Here is a 17,204-nt window from a genome sequence, read left to right on the forward strand (position 1 = left end):
GAATGCGGATATCCCCTTTCAAAGCTCCGTTTCTGACATCAGGCATGCTTATCTGCTCCGGGACAAAGCAAGCCATTACTGTGGAATGTTGCTGCTGGTGTGTCTGGGGGGAGGGAATCTGCTACTGTCTGAACTTATAAGACAGCATGCTGACATGCTCTCAGCCCCCCAAAAACCCACACACTCCCTGTCACACTCTCTCCCCCCTCCCCCGCCCTGTTGAAAAGCAGGTTGCAGCAACTTACACACTGGGATAGCTACCACAATGCACTGCTCTTTGTGGTGTTGCAAGAGCTGCTAATGTGGCCATGCCAGTGCGCTTGAATCTGACAGTGTAAACACACGGCTGCATTTTCCCCTGCTGCAGCCTCCGAAGGCTGGTTTAACTCCCAGTGCTCTACATCTGCAAGTGTAGCCATGTTCTCAGCTCACTTGACAATTTTTGTTTACTTAGATTCCAATAAATTTCAAATGTTTTTCTGTCCCTTGTTGCTGTGTGGGGCAAAACCTGACCAAACAGGAAATTGATTAATTGCGCAGATGCAGCAGAAAAAAACAGATGGTACATTTGATAGCACATTGTGCATAAAGTAAACATGAAGATAAAGTTAAGGGGAATTTTTAAATCTTTAACTGCTTTTAGTTATGCTTGTTGTAGTGGTCACAATAGTTAACCAAAGTTCATAAAAATATTTTAGTCAAGTATGATTTTTTTAAGGTGATGTATATTAAACAAAAAACCCAACACAGGTACATTTTGAAAACGTTACAAATTAGGGTTATTTATGCATCATAGTCTCATGTAAACTTGTTAAAAAAATGTGCTTTAGAAAGATATTTTTAAGGTGATCTTCATAGGACATTTTACTATGTCACAGTATGAAGTCATATAGAATAATTAAACTTTTAAGGACAATTGGGGTGTTTTTCTTGCCAAAACCATTTAAATATAAAATGACAGTATTTAATTATTTAATGTTTTAAGACATTTTTGGGTGCTGAATTTAAAAAACAACGTAATTTGTTTAACATAAACACACATTCCCTCCCTTTTCTTCCTTGTAGATGTAATTTATGTATCTGCAGCTGGCAGTATGCTGTGCCAGATTGTTAACTCATTGTTGTTACTGCCTGTGTCAGTGGCCCGGCCTTTATTGAGTTATCTGCTAGATCTATTGCCACCTCTTGATCGCCTTAATAGACTGTTGCCCGCTGCTGCGCTATTAGAAGATCAGGAATTACAGTGGCCACTTCATGGTAAGTTCTTCTTTTTCAGATGAAAAATGTTAAATAGCAAGTTAAAATTAGAATAGGTAAATATGTTCTATAAATTGGAAACTGTGTATTTTGTGTCCCTTTAATCTCAAAATGTCTCAGTACCCCTCCCCTCTAACCTTGAAAATTTATTAAGATACCTTGCTGTAAACTAAGTATTTTGCACTACAAACAAATTGCTTGATCCTGCATGTCTATAATTCCTTTTGACTTCAGTGGGAGTTTCAGGTGCACAAGGAATGTAGGATTAGGGCCAAAATACCTAGTCTGTAATGCATGAACATGTTTTGCTTTTGTTGTAAAATGTTATTCCTCCTGTGCCTTTATATAGTATACTATCCAGATTTTCAAGTATTATTAATGCTTTCTGGTATGGAGTGTGATAAAATTAACTTTAACAGACAAGATTAGCTACTAACTTTTATCTGAATAAATGCTGTCAAATATTTATGCTCCTTCCAAAATAGAAAATGGAGGGAGAAATGGTAGGGGTTTTGGGAAGGGGAATTGTTATAGTTATTTGCAAGCTTTGAATTATTTCCTAATCAGATTATATATGACAATGTTTACCGCTTTTTGGAGAAATGCTGTTTGCAACATGTGACAAAGGTTTTGCTAAAGCAATTTTTTAAATAAATCGTGAGTGAGTGGAATATGGGACAAAGTTGTAAGAAGCAGTGGAATAATATTTTATCAGTTCAACGGACAACTTTATGGAAGGAAATTCAGCCATGTATGGGGTAAAGATGATGATGACATACGGGTACAATATATTTTTAAAAAATTGTCCCAAAACGCACAAAGTGTCTTCACAATAAATATTCCAAAAGTGATTCACAGAGGAATATCTTCTGGACTGTGTTAAGGTGAATAAAATGGCTAAGAGGCAAAAGGAGTTTTCTCACTACTTTGAAATTAGTTACAAAATTGGAAGACCATTATGAAAGTAATAGATTACTAGTGAAACTAAAAAAGGCTTTTTTACCTGCTGTCACCAGACTCGAACCCCAAAATTCTAAAGTGCATAATTGGAAAGATGATAGTAAAACTGAAGTATTTTCAACCATCTTTCTTATACAAGGAAGGTGGGGAAAAAGTAAGTAATTGGTCATATCCAAGAGAATGATAAGATCTAAAATATTTACCTCCCAAAAAGTTACCTGAGGATCTACAGCAATGTACGTATGTCCTTTGGTAGGATTTTGCCAAAGCAATAAATTCTGTCAGATTGAGTTTTGTTCCAGTCTGTTTTTCAGAATAGAAAACTAAATCTATTTTGACTAATTATTTATAATGCTTTAGGTGGACCTGAACTAATTGATCCTGCTGGAGTGCCCTTACCACAGCCTGCCCAGTCTTGGGTATGGCTTGTTGATCTAGAGAGAACTGTAGCTCTGCTTATTGGACGCTGTCTTGGTGGAATGCTTCAGGGATCCCATGTGTCCCCTGAGGAACAGGATACAGCCTATTGGTTGAAAACACCACTGTTCAGTGATGGAGTGGAAATGGACATTCCTCATTTAGGTAGTTTGCTACATTGTTAAATGTAAACTTACTATATGTAGGCTTTTATAATTTTTCATTGCAGTTTAACATTGCCACACTTTCAAGCCTGGCTATTGCCATCCTCACAAACTTTTGGAGATGCTTGAGAAGTAGGCTGTAGGAGATCTAGATCTTTAATTTCCAGCCTTCATGAACTTAAGTATGCACATATTTTAGTTGTCACTTGCCTCCCAGTGATTTTAGCAACATTAGGAATCCTTGTATAGGTGATGCCATTTTAAGTAGAGTATCAGTTACACTTGGTCTAAGCAGGGTTAGGAAACACTGTACTTGGCAGAGCATCTATGTTAGGGCACTCAATATCATAGCAATTGATGGAACGATCTTAACAATGGTGAGAAGCTTTTGGAAAATGCCCTCATAGTAGACAGATATATAAAAGCCTGGTTCTTTCCAAGCCAATTTATGCTTTTGGCCTCCAAATTGAGATTGACCGTAGGATGGTCTTGGCTATGAGAAGTAAGTCTCATCCTGTGGATTGCTAGGAATGGATGGAAAGGAGGAAGAAAAGAATAAAATTTGCAAATAGCTACCATTTTTGTATTCTAAAATATTGGCCTAACTTTTCCACCAGTTAAGCTCTGTCAATTTATTCCTTTTTTGTAGTATATTAAATTGTGTATACCATTTGTAAGATTTGGTTTAATGTGGAATCTTTATATTTCTTTCTTATAAGAAATGATTTCTTTGTTAGGTTTTGCTATACCTCCCTCCCCTTTCTCCTTTAAGGAGATTCTAGCTAAATGAGCATAAATGACATTTCACCAGAACACATATGGTAAATCTTTGGGTTCAGTTCTGAAATGTCTAATCAGATTTAGGAAGATCTGTGCTGTATGGTTTGCCATTTGAACTCTCTGATTTATTTATATCTTAATATGAAAAAGCAGGAAATTAGATATTTATAAGTAAATGTAAACTTCAGCACATCATAGAATCATAGGACTGGAAGGAACCTTGAGAGGTCATCTAGTCCAGTCCCCTGCACTCATGGCAGGACTGAGTATTATCTAGACCATCCTGACAGGTGTTGTCTAACCTGCTGTTAAAAATCTCCAATGAAGGAGATTCCACAACCTCCCTAGGCAATTTATTCCTGTGCTTAATCAGTGTAGGAACTTTGATGTTTATAAACAGAAAAATCAACTATCTCAAGTTTTCTAAGGGAAAAAATAACAAGCTTTCTTTTTTCACCAAGTTGTATCATTTCAACTTGGATGTACTATTTCCCATTTCCATTTGCATTAAACGTTTTTATTTACTGTCAAAAAGGATCATCTTCTTTATACATAATTTGTGAAAGGAAAGTACAGTAACAGCTGTGTTATCTGGCACTTTACCAACCAGAAAGCTCTATAAAGCAGAATTTCTGATCTTAATGGAAAGTCCAGTTTATAATCCACTTGGCACAGGGCCAGCAGGCTCCCTACCTGGCTCTGCGTGGCTCCCTGGAAGTGGTGACGTGTCCCTACTGCTCCTAGGCGGAGGCACGGCTAAGCAGCTCTGCATGCTGCCCCCGCCCCAAGCGCTGGCTGCGCAGCTCCCATTGTCCGGGAACCGCGGTCAGTGGGAGCTGTGGGGATGGCACCTGCGGGCGGAGAGGCAGCTCACAGAACCGCCTAGACACGCCTCCACCTAAGAGCAGCAGGGACATGTCGCCGCTTGTGGGGAGCTGCCCTAGGTGAGTGCCGCCTGGATTTGGCACCCCCCTTCCACATCCCAACCCCTAGCCCTGAGCCCCCTCCCACACCCAAATTCCCTCCCTCATAGTTAACTGGAATTTTTGACCTACCGACTCCCACCATTCCCCCCACCATGCCGGATAACAAAGCTTTTGCTGTAAAGTAAAAACACAGAATACCTATATGACTATACAGCAGTAGGAGAAACACATGCAGAACTACTGTGCAGTTGCTGGGATGGCTGTCACCCTTCTTTCTGGATCTCCCTGTAAAATATATGGAGGAGCAGGAGTCCTGATACTGAGCCATGGCACTGAGTATGGGTGGTGGCCTCTGCACAAAGTGGTAACTTTACAGTTGGGGACAGGGAGATTCCCTGTCCTGAGGAATAGAAAGAGCGGGGATGATAGGGTTTTTCCTTGTGGGTTGATGGTGTGTTCATTGGGATGTCCTTTTTCTACCCCTTCAATAGCTTGCAAAAATCAGTGAATGTACGTGCTTATCAAAATCAGCAGAATCTAAAACCTAAATATTTCCCTTACTTTAGACAAATGCATGAGTTCCCTGTTGGAAGTGGCCCTCTCTGGAAATGAGGAACAGAAGCCATTTGATTATAAGCTGCGACCTGAGATTGGTGTCTTTGTTGATTTGGCCTTGGGTTGTACAAAAGAGCCAGCCCGTAGTCTCTGGCTCAGTATGCAAGACTATGCTGTTAGTAAAGGTAAGAAGATGAAAACAGAAGTAGGAGACTTCTACATATCTTGTAAACCTGGAAGACAACTTTATGTGCAGAATAATGACATTACAGTGCTCAGACTATTAGCTCTATTACCAAGCTACTTGCTTGCTTCAGGCATGCTCAGCCGGACCTTGTGTACTCTGTGACGACAATATGTAAATTCCATGGCAAGATAAATTATGTTGCCATGTCATACCATTCAGTCCAGTCACTACACACTTACACAAACAGACACTTTTTGGCTCATATTTGGAAGTAACCATTGTTATAAAATAAATCTATTTTTTCTGGTAGAACGGGTCAATACAATTTTGATTTCATTTTTTTTAAAGAAAAAACAGCAACAAATACTCAACAAATGTTTCCCACAAAAAATGTACCACTTTTTTTGACTCTTTGTATTGCCTAGCTTACCAGCCTACATTTCTGGCAGCCCTTACTTAGTGTTTGCAAACTGCACTCCATTTCCGGCTCCTGCCAACTAGCTCCGTGGAACAACACATTGAGTATGTGCTGTTATCCTGTAACACACTCTTGTGAGGAAAGCTGGATAATAAGAGGCAATTGCAAGCAGAGGCTTGCTGGGCAGGGGACAGATCAAAATATTGGGCATCTGCTTGCAGCAAAATGGAGAATTTGGTTGAAGGAATGCTGAATTCCATTGTGCCTTGGAAAACTAACAAATTCCTGAGCTGGGAAGTCCATGGCGTTCTGAGATGAATGGGTCACTTTGCACCTCTTAGAGCTATTCTTTCAGGTTGTCTGCAGATTCAGTCAAGCCAGGCTCAGTTCACATTTTCAGGCATTGCAACAATAATGGCTAGAATCATAATTATTTTTAAAAATAAAGGATTTTTGAATCATGAGTCTGCAGCAAGATGTGAATACCATCATTGTGGAAAACGCTGGGCCCTAATCATAAGGTTTGAGATCCAAAAAGATTGCTTTGGCTCCATAAGGATATATAACATCATGAATAGGGTCCATTTTGGTCAATTTCACAGCCAGGGAGTTTTAAAATTAGTCAATTTCACATTTTCAGATGTTTACATCTGAAATTTCACAGTGTTGTAACTGGGGGGTGTCCCAATCCAAAAGGTGGTCGGGGGGTGAGGGTGGTGGGTGTTGCAAGGCTATTGTAGCAGGGTCATGGGATTGCTACCCTTACTTCTGTTCTGCTGCTGGCTGGGGCACTGCCTTCAGAGCTGGGCAGCCAGCAAGGAAGGCTGCTGGCTGGGCACCCAGCTCTAAAGCCAGCACCACCACAGGCAGCAGCCTAGAAGTGAGGTTGCAGGGTATGGCAGGGTGGGTTACCATAGGTTCAGTTTTCCCAGCAATCTCGTGTCCCAGTGGAGGGCTGACAGCTAGAGCCACAGCCTCACTGGATGGAGAGGAAGGGACAGCTCGAGCTGCAGAGCTTCCGGAAGCCTAGAGGGAAATCCTGGAGGTGGGTCTGTCCTGGAGCGGCCCCTGCAGGGGAAGAGGAAGTCTCAGTCCCCAGCTGGCACTTGCAGCTGGAGCCTTGCGCATGGTAGGAGCTGCCTGGCTGGGCTCCAGATTTCATGGGGGAGATCATATTTCACGGTCCGTGATGCGATTTTTCATGGCTGTGAATTTGGTAGGGCCCTAATCATGAAATAGGTTGCTGTTCTATTTAAACTAGTTTCCAAATATACATGGTGAGAGGTTTTTCGCAGGAGTGGGTGGGTGAGATTCTCTGGCCTGCGTTGTGCAGGAGGTCGGACTAGATGATCATAATGGTCCCTTCTGACCTTAATATCTATGAATCTATGTGAACGTTTCCTTTTATGGATTAGTTTTAGTTTTAATATTGAAAGTATGGCTGTGTAAATGTTTGCAAGGGAATTGGAAAAGTTTAAAATGTGGTTTATATATTTTTTGATTCTGTGGCAGTGATCCACTTCTGTGAAAAACACATTCGATTTTGTGGGGTTTGCTTGATGGTAGGGTTGTAGCAAAAACAGGCTATTTTTTTCATGGTCCTCTTTTTCAAGTCAGAAATGAAATTTTTAAAATTATGAATTGTCACGGTTTGATGTGAAAATGGACATTTAATAAAAATGTTGCAAGAAGGTTGATTTTTGGACCTCAAAATGGCCTGCAACAATAATGAAGTTTTTCAAGGGTGGGAATTTCACTCAAAACACATTAACAAGATTTGTGCAATCCTCAGTAAGGCCCTAATTCAGGAAAGCTTCCCTAATAAGGACAGTAATTAAGGACATGAGGTTGATGGGGCTGAAGCACATGCTTAAATTTTAAGTATATATTTAAATGCTATCTTGAATAGGATTGAATTTAAGCACATGCTTAAGTGACTTCCTGAATTAGAGCCTGAAACACTAAAGGGGGCAAGATCATGGCTTGGTGTACATGCACCTGCATGGCCTTCCTGGACCTTGGGTTTGGGTGCATAGAGATACGTGAGCCCACTAACTCTCTTGAGCAGGAATGGAGGGCATGGGTGCAGGCTTGCCCCTTACACACACGTACACGTACATGTGTACGTACGTACGTACGTCAGGGCTAGCAACAGATTACTCTCCATTTCCCCTTGTTTCTCCATCTTTTCTTTTCCAAGGGCAAATGGGAAGCAACAGGGAAGGAATTGTGATTGGCTGGGTCATGATTTCTTCTCTGTGCTGCACCTGGGATGACACGGGTGCATCCCACTACCCTTTTGCAGGGCAGTTTATAAATGCACAATCTAGCCCTAGAGCTTTTAGAAACATGTAAGACTGTAAAGTAGCTGCATTTAGTAAAGTAATAGCTTGTTTTGCAATTATTTTAATAGTAGAATTTTTTATCTACGTACTGAGAGTTTTTTACTGGGTTTGAAATTGCTGTAGCTTCATAAGAACAAGGTCTGTTTTAAAAGAGCCATTATTTTTCCAATAAGTTTTTGAAAAACACCTACAGAGTTTGAATAATGTAGATGCCAAGGGAGGAAGGCTACTTTAAAAAAAAAAAAAAAATACTGATCTGTTTTAGATTGTCACGACTGTAACCGAGCTGGGTGATTTCGAAAATGCAGCAGGAAGGCTCATAAGATAGCTCATGAATTACTAAATCTGTTGTTCAATTTAGTTATTTGGGACTCAAGAGCAAGCTGTCACTCTACTATGAGTATTTAGTAACTTTTGTATTATTCAGGACCCTGTTGTGTTTCAATATTATAAACTTTTAAAAAAATGTATAAATAGGATGGAAAACCTTGTTGTTTTCATTGCCCTTTCCTGGTCATATGGATGTGAGGGAGGGTTAATTTCAGTGCAGTTGAGTAATCTAAAATGAATGTCTTCGAAACCTTGTTTGCTAGTCAGAATCTCCTTTTGTTCAAGCTTTGCTCAATGCAATTTAGTGTCTCTGTAGCAGCCACAATTTTTGCACTGGTAGATCTGAAGATAAGACTAGTGTCCTTAAGCAAAGACTCTTCCTAGTTTAGATTTGGAGTACTCTGATCAGCTTCTGTATTTGTAATTTTCAGTTCAAATTATAAGCAACTCACATAATTTCAATCTTAAACTAAACAGGGTGAGTGAGGTAATATCTTTTATTGGACCAACTTTTGTTTGTGAAAGAGACCAGCTTTTGACCTACACAGAACTCTTGTTTAGATCAGGGAAAGGTACTCAGAATATCACACTAAATACAGAGTGGAACAGATCATTTAGCATAAGTAGTTAACACATTCTGAGACAGACAAGGAGGGTGAAGTAATATCTCTGATTGGACTAACTTCTGCTGGTGAATGGGACAAGCTGTCAAGTTTACAGAGAGCTCTGAAGAAGACTGTTAACAACTCTCCACATCCCCTTGAAGAAGAACTCTGTGTAGCTTGAAAACTTTTCTCTTTCACCAAAAGAAGTTGGTCCAATAAAAGATATCTTTCTAATATCCTGGGACCAACACGGCTACAACAGCACTTTAAACAGTCTTTAGATAAGTTATCCAGAAGTAAAACTGCATCTTCATAATGTTCTAATAGAAAATTTTAAGTAAAGAATAATGAAAGGTGTGGCTGGAAAGCTCCTTTGAAGCATATTTCAAGTCTATCAATATTAGTTTCAGTTAGTTCTTAACATCTCATTTAAGCAAATGATGCTATAATTATTAACATGATTTATTTCAAATTTCATTGGTGTTTCTAAGGATTTTGTTTTAGTCTACCCCTTGTTTGTTGCATTATGTGTTGTGTTAATCAGTACTCTTAGTTTATTTCATGAACACTAAATCCATTTATAAATTGGCAAAAAATTTAGCGGGAGAAAGATTTTACGTAACTTCGTAACTTATGCTGTTTTAAAATGTAGTCAGAATTAGTTTTTGGAAATTCCAGTAAATTTTAATGGTTCATTTTTATTTTCAGATTGGGACAGTGCAACCTTAAGTAACGAGTCACTCTTGGATACTGTGTCTAGATTTGTTCTTTCAGCTCTTTTGAAACACACAAATTTACTTAGTCAAGCTTGTGGTGAGAGCAGGCAAGTAACTTGAAACTATGTTTAAATCTTTATGTACTTTTTTTTTTTTTTTTTTAATGAAACGTATGATTTTTCTATTATGGCTCTTTGTAGATACCAGCCTGGCAAAGCCCTGGCAGAAGTATACCGCTGTGTGTATAAAGTTCGGAGTCGCTTGCTTGCTTGCAAAAACATGGAACTTATTCAAACAAGATCATCCTCAAGAGACAGATGGGTAAGAGTGAAAAATATCTGCTTGATTATAGGATATTGCTGCATATTGTGAGGATATATTTATTAACCAAATACTGTATATACGCTATGGTTTAATGATCACTTTCCAAACGTTTCTTCATTTCCTCAGCAAGAAATTTTGCACTTCATTAAAATGACTTTGTTTAAGTCTTTAAAGCATGTTTACAAATTAAAATGTGGACTATATATAGAGATTTTAGTAGCCCTCAATTTCAGTAAGTTATTATTCATTATTTATTTAGTACCCATTATTTGAATAAGGTGCCTTACAAAGCCTTTAGCTTAGGTAGGACACAGTCTAACTTGGACAAGTTCAGTGCAGGCAATTAAAGGTTGAGACCCAAGTACAGAGGTGGGCAAACTACGGCCCGTGGGCCATATCCGGCCCGTGGGACCATCCTGCCCGGCCCTTGAGCTCCCGTCCATTTGGGGAGGCGCAGCCTTCCCTACCCGGCCCTCCATACAGTTTCAGATGGCCCTCGGGCCAAAAAGTTTGCCCACCCCTGTCCAAGTACATAAAAGTAGATAGCAATTAGTACAATGAGTACAAACTTTTTTGTTTAATATTTTTTCAACATTACAATTTTTCATTTGATGAGAAGTGATTTCACCATGTAACTTAAACAACTTTGTCTAGATGTCAGAAAACCAGGAGTCTGCAGATATTGATCCTCAAGAGCATTCTTTTACTCGGACCATTGATGAAGAAGCTGAAATGGAGGAGCAGGCAGAGAGAGACAGAGAAGAGGGGCATCCAGAACAAGAAGATGAAGAGGAGGAAAGAGAGCATGAAGTCATGACAGCCGGAAGTAAGTAGACATTAAATGTATGAATGCAATTCATGGTTTCTAGAAAGAACAGTACATTTGTTTGACACAGGAAAAATTAAAAATTAATCTAGGAGTTTTTACTTCAGACATCCAAAATGTCGTTGAGTTTATTTGTGTTAAATTTTAGTATATTCATTGCATCAAAAGATAAGAAATATTCTTCACTTTTTAATAAACGTGTTTGCAATATATTTTCTATATGTATGTAGTAATAGATTTTAAATATCTCTTATTCTAGAGTTTGGAATCAAATATATTGTTGCTAACATTGGATTGGTTTGGAATTTACTTATGCTGTTGAATGCCTGCTTAATCAGACCTTGGTAACACTACCAATGTATGTTTTTCAGTACACTTCATATTTGCACCACCACCTGTAAACGTCATGGACTGTCTAGATAATTTGTAATTGTTGATATTTAAATATGGCTTGCAAAGAAACTTGCCAAAATTCCTTCACCTTTGGTAGTTTTTGCTGAATTGGGTCTTGTGCCCAGGCTGAAAGGAATAATCAGCCTGTTAATTAAAAGGTGGTGGTTTTTCCTCCTTTGATGAAGCCCCATCTAGCCATATTCAGGTGGCTAGTTTCTATATCAGTGTGACATTCCCAATGTGCTCTATGTTAGTGAAGTCATTTCAGTTGTGGAAAAATGCAGTAAAGTGAATTTGACTTAAAAAGAAATCAGTCGTGTTTTGTTTTTAAAAATTATTTTGTGTAAGTTTGCAAGGTTTAACAAATGTGTATTATGCACTGTGGAAAATATTAAAAGCTTTGTGAAAATGGATATTTTAAACCCCTCCCCCCCCCAACATTCTCCCACTATTAAGGCATCCATCTCCCCAGCCTTTGCTTAGTCATCACCACATTAGCAGGTTAGGAAGGGGTTAATTTCCTTTAGCGAAGGAGAGGTAGGTTGCTTGTTTCATCCTAGAGAACCTGCTTTGCCTCATGATTGGAACAAGGCAAATATTAAAACAGGAAGAGGAAGTGGTTTGGAGTTTCTCAGTGACATGGAGAAAGGACTTATTCCCCTCTCCTCAGGGAGGAGCCTGCCATGGCTACCCTGACCAAGGGGTAAGGAGAACCTGCATAGCAAATTGCTTAATTTCTGCTCAAGGACTTAACTTTGCTTGAGGGGGGGTCTTGGATAAGACTGTTTTCTACTTTCTGTTGATTTGTAAGGACTGAGAGGCCTGCCAAACATTTGGCAGAAGACTCTTCCCAGTGACCCAAAGCTAACAAAAGCCTAGGTTTGTTTTCCTAGAAACAGGCTGGAGCTATAAAGAGACACCATTTGCTGCCGAACCCAGATCCATAGACCCACCAACAGGGTCTTCCAGCTTGCACTGTAGAAAGATATAGAACTAGATTGGGCCATCATTTCCCTTAGAAGAACCTACTTATTTTTATTTTGCCCCCATAGCACAGGTAAACAGACTAGGATTCTTCTTGGTTTAAAAATTAAAAAAGCCCCGTAATTCCTAGACTTCTCATTAAAAGAACCTTCAAAACATGGAGCTTGGATTATGAAAAGGACTGAGTTTATGGAGGAAAGGGAGACCACAGAGTAGTATTTCCTCTCTGGAGACAAATCTGAGATTTTGGTGTCAATCCACACAGCTCTAGAAATGTGATTAGGAAAGAATGTGAATAGCCAGCTAATCCCAGATGGTTAGGAGAGAGGTCCTGAAAATATTACCAGGTGAAGTAGTTCAAAACCTGCTCTCTCTCTACCTAAATTTCTTTCTTCTGTGGTAAAGGAGCCACAGTACCTTCTGAAGGGGAGGTGGGGAAGTGGATTTATCTCTCCTGAGGAATTTTGAAGCATCCTCAACAGCTTTGACAGCTTCATGTGTATCCACATGCTCTACCCAAACAATATTAGCATGGGCTGATGTACTCCTGAAGATCAGGAAATGTTATGGTCAGGTGGTCTCTCTTTCTGTAAGATAATTCCAGTAGCTGTTTTTGTTTCCGAAGCATTGCTCAGCTCTTTCAGATTTTTTGCCAGAGCTGTGGGTTTCATCTCTCTTACTCAGACATGGTTGTCTTCAATCCTGCTGTGGTGATATTCAGGCAAAAACTCTGCTACTAGCCTCTAAATATTTGGGAGAAAGACTGTTGGAGAATACCTTAGCAAAGTGACCTCTGAGGAGGCAAGTCCAAAAAGAAATTGGCACCTGCCAAATATGCTGGAACTACTACCGGCAATATGGGAGAAGAGTATACTCCTTTTGTGTCTCCCACTGAAACAGAGATATGACTGAAGGGAAAGCCACTTCTCCAGAGGAAATGAACAGACCAAAAATCAAATGACCTCTAGATTTTACAGGCTACCCACTGCCAACACCAGTTCTTCTGTATGACTATATATCCCCCAGATGGATACTGTTACACAAATCCCATTGGTGGGTCTGTGGACCTAGATTTGATTGAAAATTGGAATGTTTATCTTTCTTACTGATGATTTCTTTTCTCCAAGAATTCAGGTACACAGATGTTGACCAACCAGCACTTGTTTTGGTTAGGCTGCAATTTGGTGTGTATTGGAATTTGTGTTGTTTTGGCTAATTTGAGTAGGATGCATGCACTGCAGTAAGTTTCACCAGTTTATTGTAAGAATTAGAAATATTTAGTTGGAAGCATTTTCTCTAATTTTTATGCTCTTCTAAGGGACATAGCTAACCCTGCACTGCCACTGATGGACAGTGTTATAGTCAGAAGCTGCCCTGCTTAAAAAGCCAGTTATTACTTTTACTTGGTAGCAGTTGTTCCTTATTTCCTGAGCCTAACTTTATAATCCCAGGCCATCTTTATACGGTACCATATAAACAAATTCCATTCTCTAGGAGGTTTCAGGGGTTTGTTTGTCATAAGCACAATGCATCCAAGGAATAGCACACTGCCAACGCCTGCTCTGATCATTGTAATACGGGATGTGTTTTTATGTTAAAAAATAAAATGTGAGGTTTTTAAATGTCAGTGTACAAGCTTTCCTGTTTAGTCTGGCTCTTTGAAGGTATTCAACGGAGTGAGAATTCTGATCATTCCCTTTCTTGCTGCACTGCTGAAGGAATTGTTTAGCAGCATGTCAGATTTTACTATTCCCTTCATTTTAAATTTAACATTGTAAATGCTAGACTAAGTAATTAGTCTACGTTTGTTAATTTGTTGTGTAGATTTTTACTTGTTAATGGATCCTTTTTTTACTGTTAGGAAAAAATTGTTATTTTCCACTTGTCAATGCCAATGTTTGGCTTAAACTGAAGATGACTATTTTATTATCATTTAGTTTTGCCTAGAAGTTAAGACCTTGTTTTTGTGTTGCATGTTACAGAAATATTTCAATGTTTCCTATCAGCCCGTGAAGTAGCTCGCAGTCGGGATCGAGATAGGATGAACACTGGAAATGGGACTAGAGCTGATGATCAGCCTCCTCAGTCCCAACAGGAGCGAAGAGTTAGCACAGATCTTCCGGAGGGTCAAGATGTGTACACTGCTGCATGCAACTCTGTGATCCATAGATGTGCCTTGTTGATCTTAGGAGTAAGCCCTGTTATTGAAGAGCTCCAAAAACGAAGGGAGGAAGGACAGTTGCAGCAACCTTCAACTAGTACTCCTGAAGGGATTGGACTCATGACTAGGTGGGATTCATTAACTAATTAAAGTACTTAATTTTCCTCTAGTTCTTTCTTTCCAAAAATATTTATTAAAATTTAGTAGATAACCCTTGAAGATAAGCTGAGGATATGACAACAAAGAAAAAGAACTCAAGGGTTTAGATGAAACAACGCTGATGCTTGGGTTCACAGGAAAAGTGGTGTGTCTCAATTTTTCATAAGAAAAGCCAACATGATACTCATGAACCATACTGGCAACCTAGATATAGTATGATATACTTGACACAGTTTGATTTTTTTGAAATTGAGTATAGGTGTGTGGACTCATAATAAAATCCAGATCATCTAGGATTTAAAATAATTTGATTTGTTGAAAAATTCATATTTTAATTAGTTTGACAAGAGTTTTTGTTTTGTTCTTTTGTTTATATTTGTTGTATCTAGTGGGATTTAACATATAGTGTTGGCTAAAGGTTACACTGCTTACACCCAAAATTTGGGGTTTTAAAAGAAAGTAGTAAGATAGACAGGGCCTAATATAAGTAGAAATGTTTTTCATGATTTAAAAAAAAAAAAACAAATTCAATATTTCCTGGAAAACAAAGCATTTTTTTTAGCCAAATGCATGAAAACCAGAAAGGAAGGCTAACTAGTTTCATTGTCTAAATTGGAGTGAAACAGCATCTGAAGTAAACAGTATAAATTCTGGTAGTCAAGTGTATTTTAAAAAATATTTAATTTTAATAATCTAAGGTATTGCTAGTAACACAGATGTAGTTTTTTTTTAAACTACATCTATCTTGACTTTGTCCTTTTTAACATCTGTCACCCTGTTCAGTAGAGTTATACTAAAAGTCAGTGTGTTTAGCTTTTCTGTGACTGTTTCACATTTAAACTGTATTAAAACTGAAATTTTAATAGAAATTTATAGGGAAGACTTTTTAATTTCAGTTCCATTTTTATTCTTTTTGACTGTTTTCTGGGAGTCCAGGCATTAAAACGGGGGTAGCTATGTCTGGTGGTGGTATCAAAGTGGCTTTCATCTTCAGCATATAGACCTTAGGATTCATTTAATGGGTGGGTCTTAAATGAATATAGTGCCTTTCCTTGTCTGTTGCCATGTCCCCTCCACTAGAAATCTAAGTGTTTCTGCATACTGAACATTACTATGTATAACACTTACTGAAGAGCTCAGGCAAATCAAAAAGAAAAGGAGTACTTGTGGCACCTTAGAGACTAACCAATTTATTTGAGCATAAGCTTTTGTGAGCTACAGCTCACTTCATCGGATGCATACTGTGGAAAATGTAGAAGATCTTTTTATACACACAAAGCATGAAAAAATACCTCCCCCCACCCCACTCTCCTGCTGGTAATAGCTTATCTAAAGTGATCACTCTCCTTACAATGTGTATGATAATCAAGTTGGGCCATTTCCAGCACAAATCCAGGTTTTCTCACCCTCCGCGGCCCCCCCCCCCCCCACAAACTCACTCTCCTGCTGGTAATAGCCCATCCAAAGTGACCACTCTCCCTACAATGTGCATGATAATCAAGTGGGCCATTTCCAGCACAAATCCAGGTTTTCTCACCCCCCCCCTCCCCACACACACAAACTCACTCTCCTGCTGGTAATAGCTCATCTAAACTGACCACTCTCCTTACAATGTGTATGATAATCAAGGTGGGCCATTTCCAGCATAAATCCAAGTTTAACCAGAACGTCGGGGGGGGGGGGGGGGGCAGGAAAAAACAAGGGGAAATAGGCTACCTTGCATAATGACTTAGCCACTCTCAGTCTCTATTTAAGCCTAAATTAATAGTATCCAATTTGCAAATGAATTCCAATTCAGCAGTTTCTCGCTGGACTCTGGATTTGAAGTTTTTGTTGTTGTAAGATAGCGATCTTCATGTCTGTAATTGCGTGATCAGAGAGATTGAAGTGTTCTCCGACTGGTTTATGAATGTTATAATTCTTGACATCTGATTTGTGTCCATTTATTCTTTTACGTAGAGACTGTCCAGTTTGACCAATGTACATGGCAGAGGGGCATTGCTGGCACATGATGGCATATATCACATTGGTGGATGTGCAGGTGAACAAGCCTCTGATAGTGTGGCTGATGTTATTAGGCCCTGTGATGGTGTCCCCTGAATAGATATGTGGGCACAGTTGGCAACGGGCTTTGTTGCAAGGATAGGTTCCTGGGTTAGTGGTTCTGTTGTGTGGTATGTGGTTGTTGGTGAGTATTTGCTTCAGGTTGGGAGGCTGTCTGTAGGCAAGGACTGGCCTGTCTCCCAAGATTTGTGAGAGTGTTGGGTCATCCTTCAGGATAGTTTGTAGATCCTTAATAATGCGTTGGAGGGGTTTTAGTTGTGGGCTGAAGGTGACGGCTAGTGGCGTTCTGTTATTTTCTTTGTTAGGCCTATCCTGTAGTAGGTGACTTCTGGGAATTCTTCTGGCTCTATCAATCTGTTTCTTCCCTTCCGCAGGTGGGTATTGTAGTTGTAAGAATGCTTGATAGAGATCTTGTAGGTGTTTTGTCTCTGTCTGAGGGGTTGGAGCAAATGCGGTTGTATTGCAGAGCTTGGCTGTAGACGATGGATCGTGTGGTGTGGTCAGGGTGAAAGCTGGAGGCATGTAGGTAGGAATAGCGGTCAGTAGGTTTCCGGTATAGGGTGGTGTTTATGTGACCATTGTTTATTAGCACTGTAGTGTCCAGGAAGTGGATCTCTTGTGTGGACTGGACCA

The 17,204-nt window shown here is 39.4% G+C and overlaps 1 protein-coding gene across 13 annotated transcripts in view; it reads left to right on the forward strand.

Annotated features, from left to right (window-relative positions):
* HERC1 (HECT and RLD domain containing E3 ubiquitin protein ligase family member 1) overlaps window positions 1-17,204 on the forward strand; it is a 213,958-nt gene that overhangs the window by 82,860 nt on the left and 113,894 nt on the right. For 10 of the 13 annotated variants that reach the window (XM_037911292.2, XM_037911293.2, XM_037911298.2 and 7 more), the window contains exons 17-23: window positions 1,066-1,257; window positions 2,578-2,799; window positions 5,071-5,244; window positions 9,653-9,767; window positions 9,861-9,981; window positions 10,639-10,810; window positions 14,170-14,476. In XM_037911292.2, the coding sequence (XP_037767220.1) occupies window positions 1,066-1,257; window positions 2,578-2,799; window positions 5,071-5,244; window positions 9,653-9,767; window positions 9,861-9,981; window positions 10,639-10,810; window positions 14,170-14,476 (1,303 nt within the window). The remainder of the gene's footprint in view (window positions 1-1,065; window positions 1,258-2,577; window positions 2,800-5,070; window positions 5,245-9,652; window positions 9,768-9,860; window positions 9,982-10,638; window positions 10,811-14,169; window positions 14,477-17,204) is intronic. The other 3 variants (XM_037911297.2, XM_043524723.1, XM_043524725.1) reach the window with 1 other exon arrangement.

Source organism: Chelonia mydas, chromosome 10, assembly GCF_015237465.2.
Source record: "Chelonia mydas isolate rCheMyd1 chromosome 10, rCheMyd1.pri.v2, whole genome shotgun sequence".
NCBI lineage: Eukaryota > Metazoa > Chordata > Testudines > Cheloniidae > Chelonia > Chelonia mydas.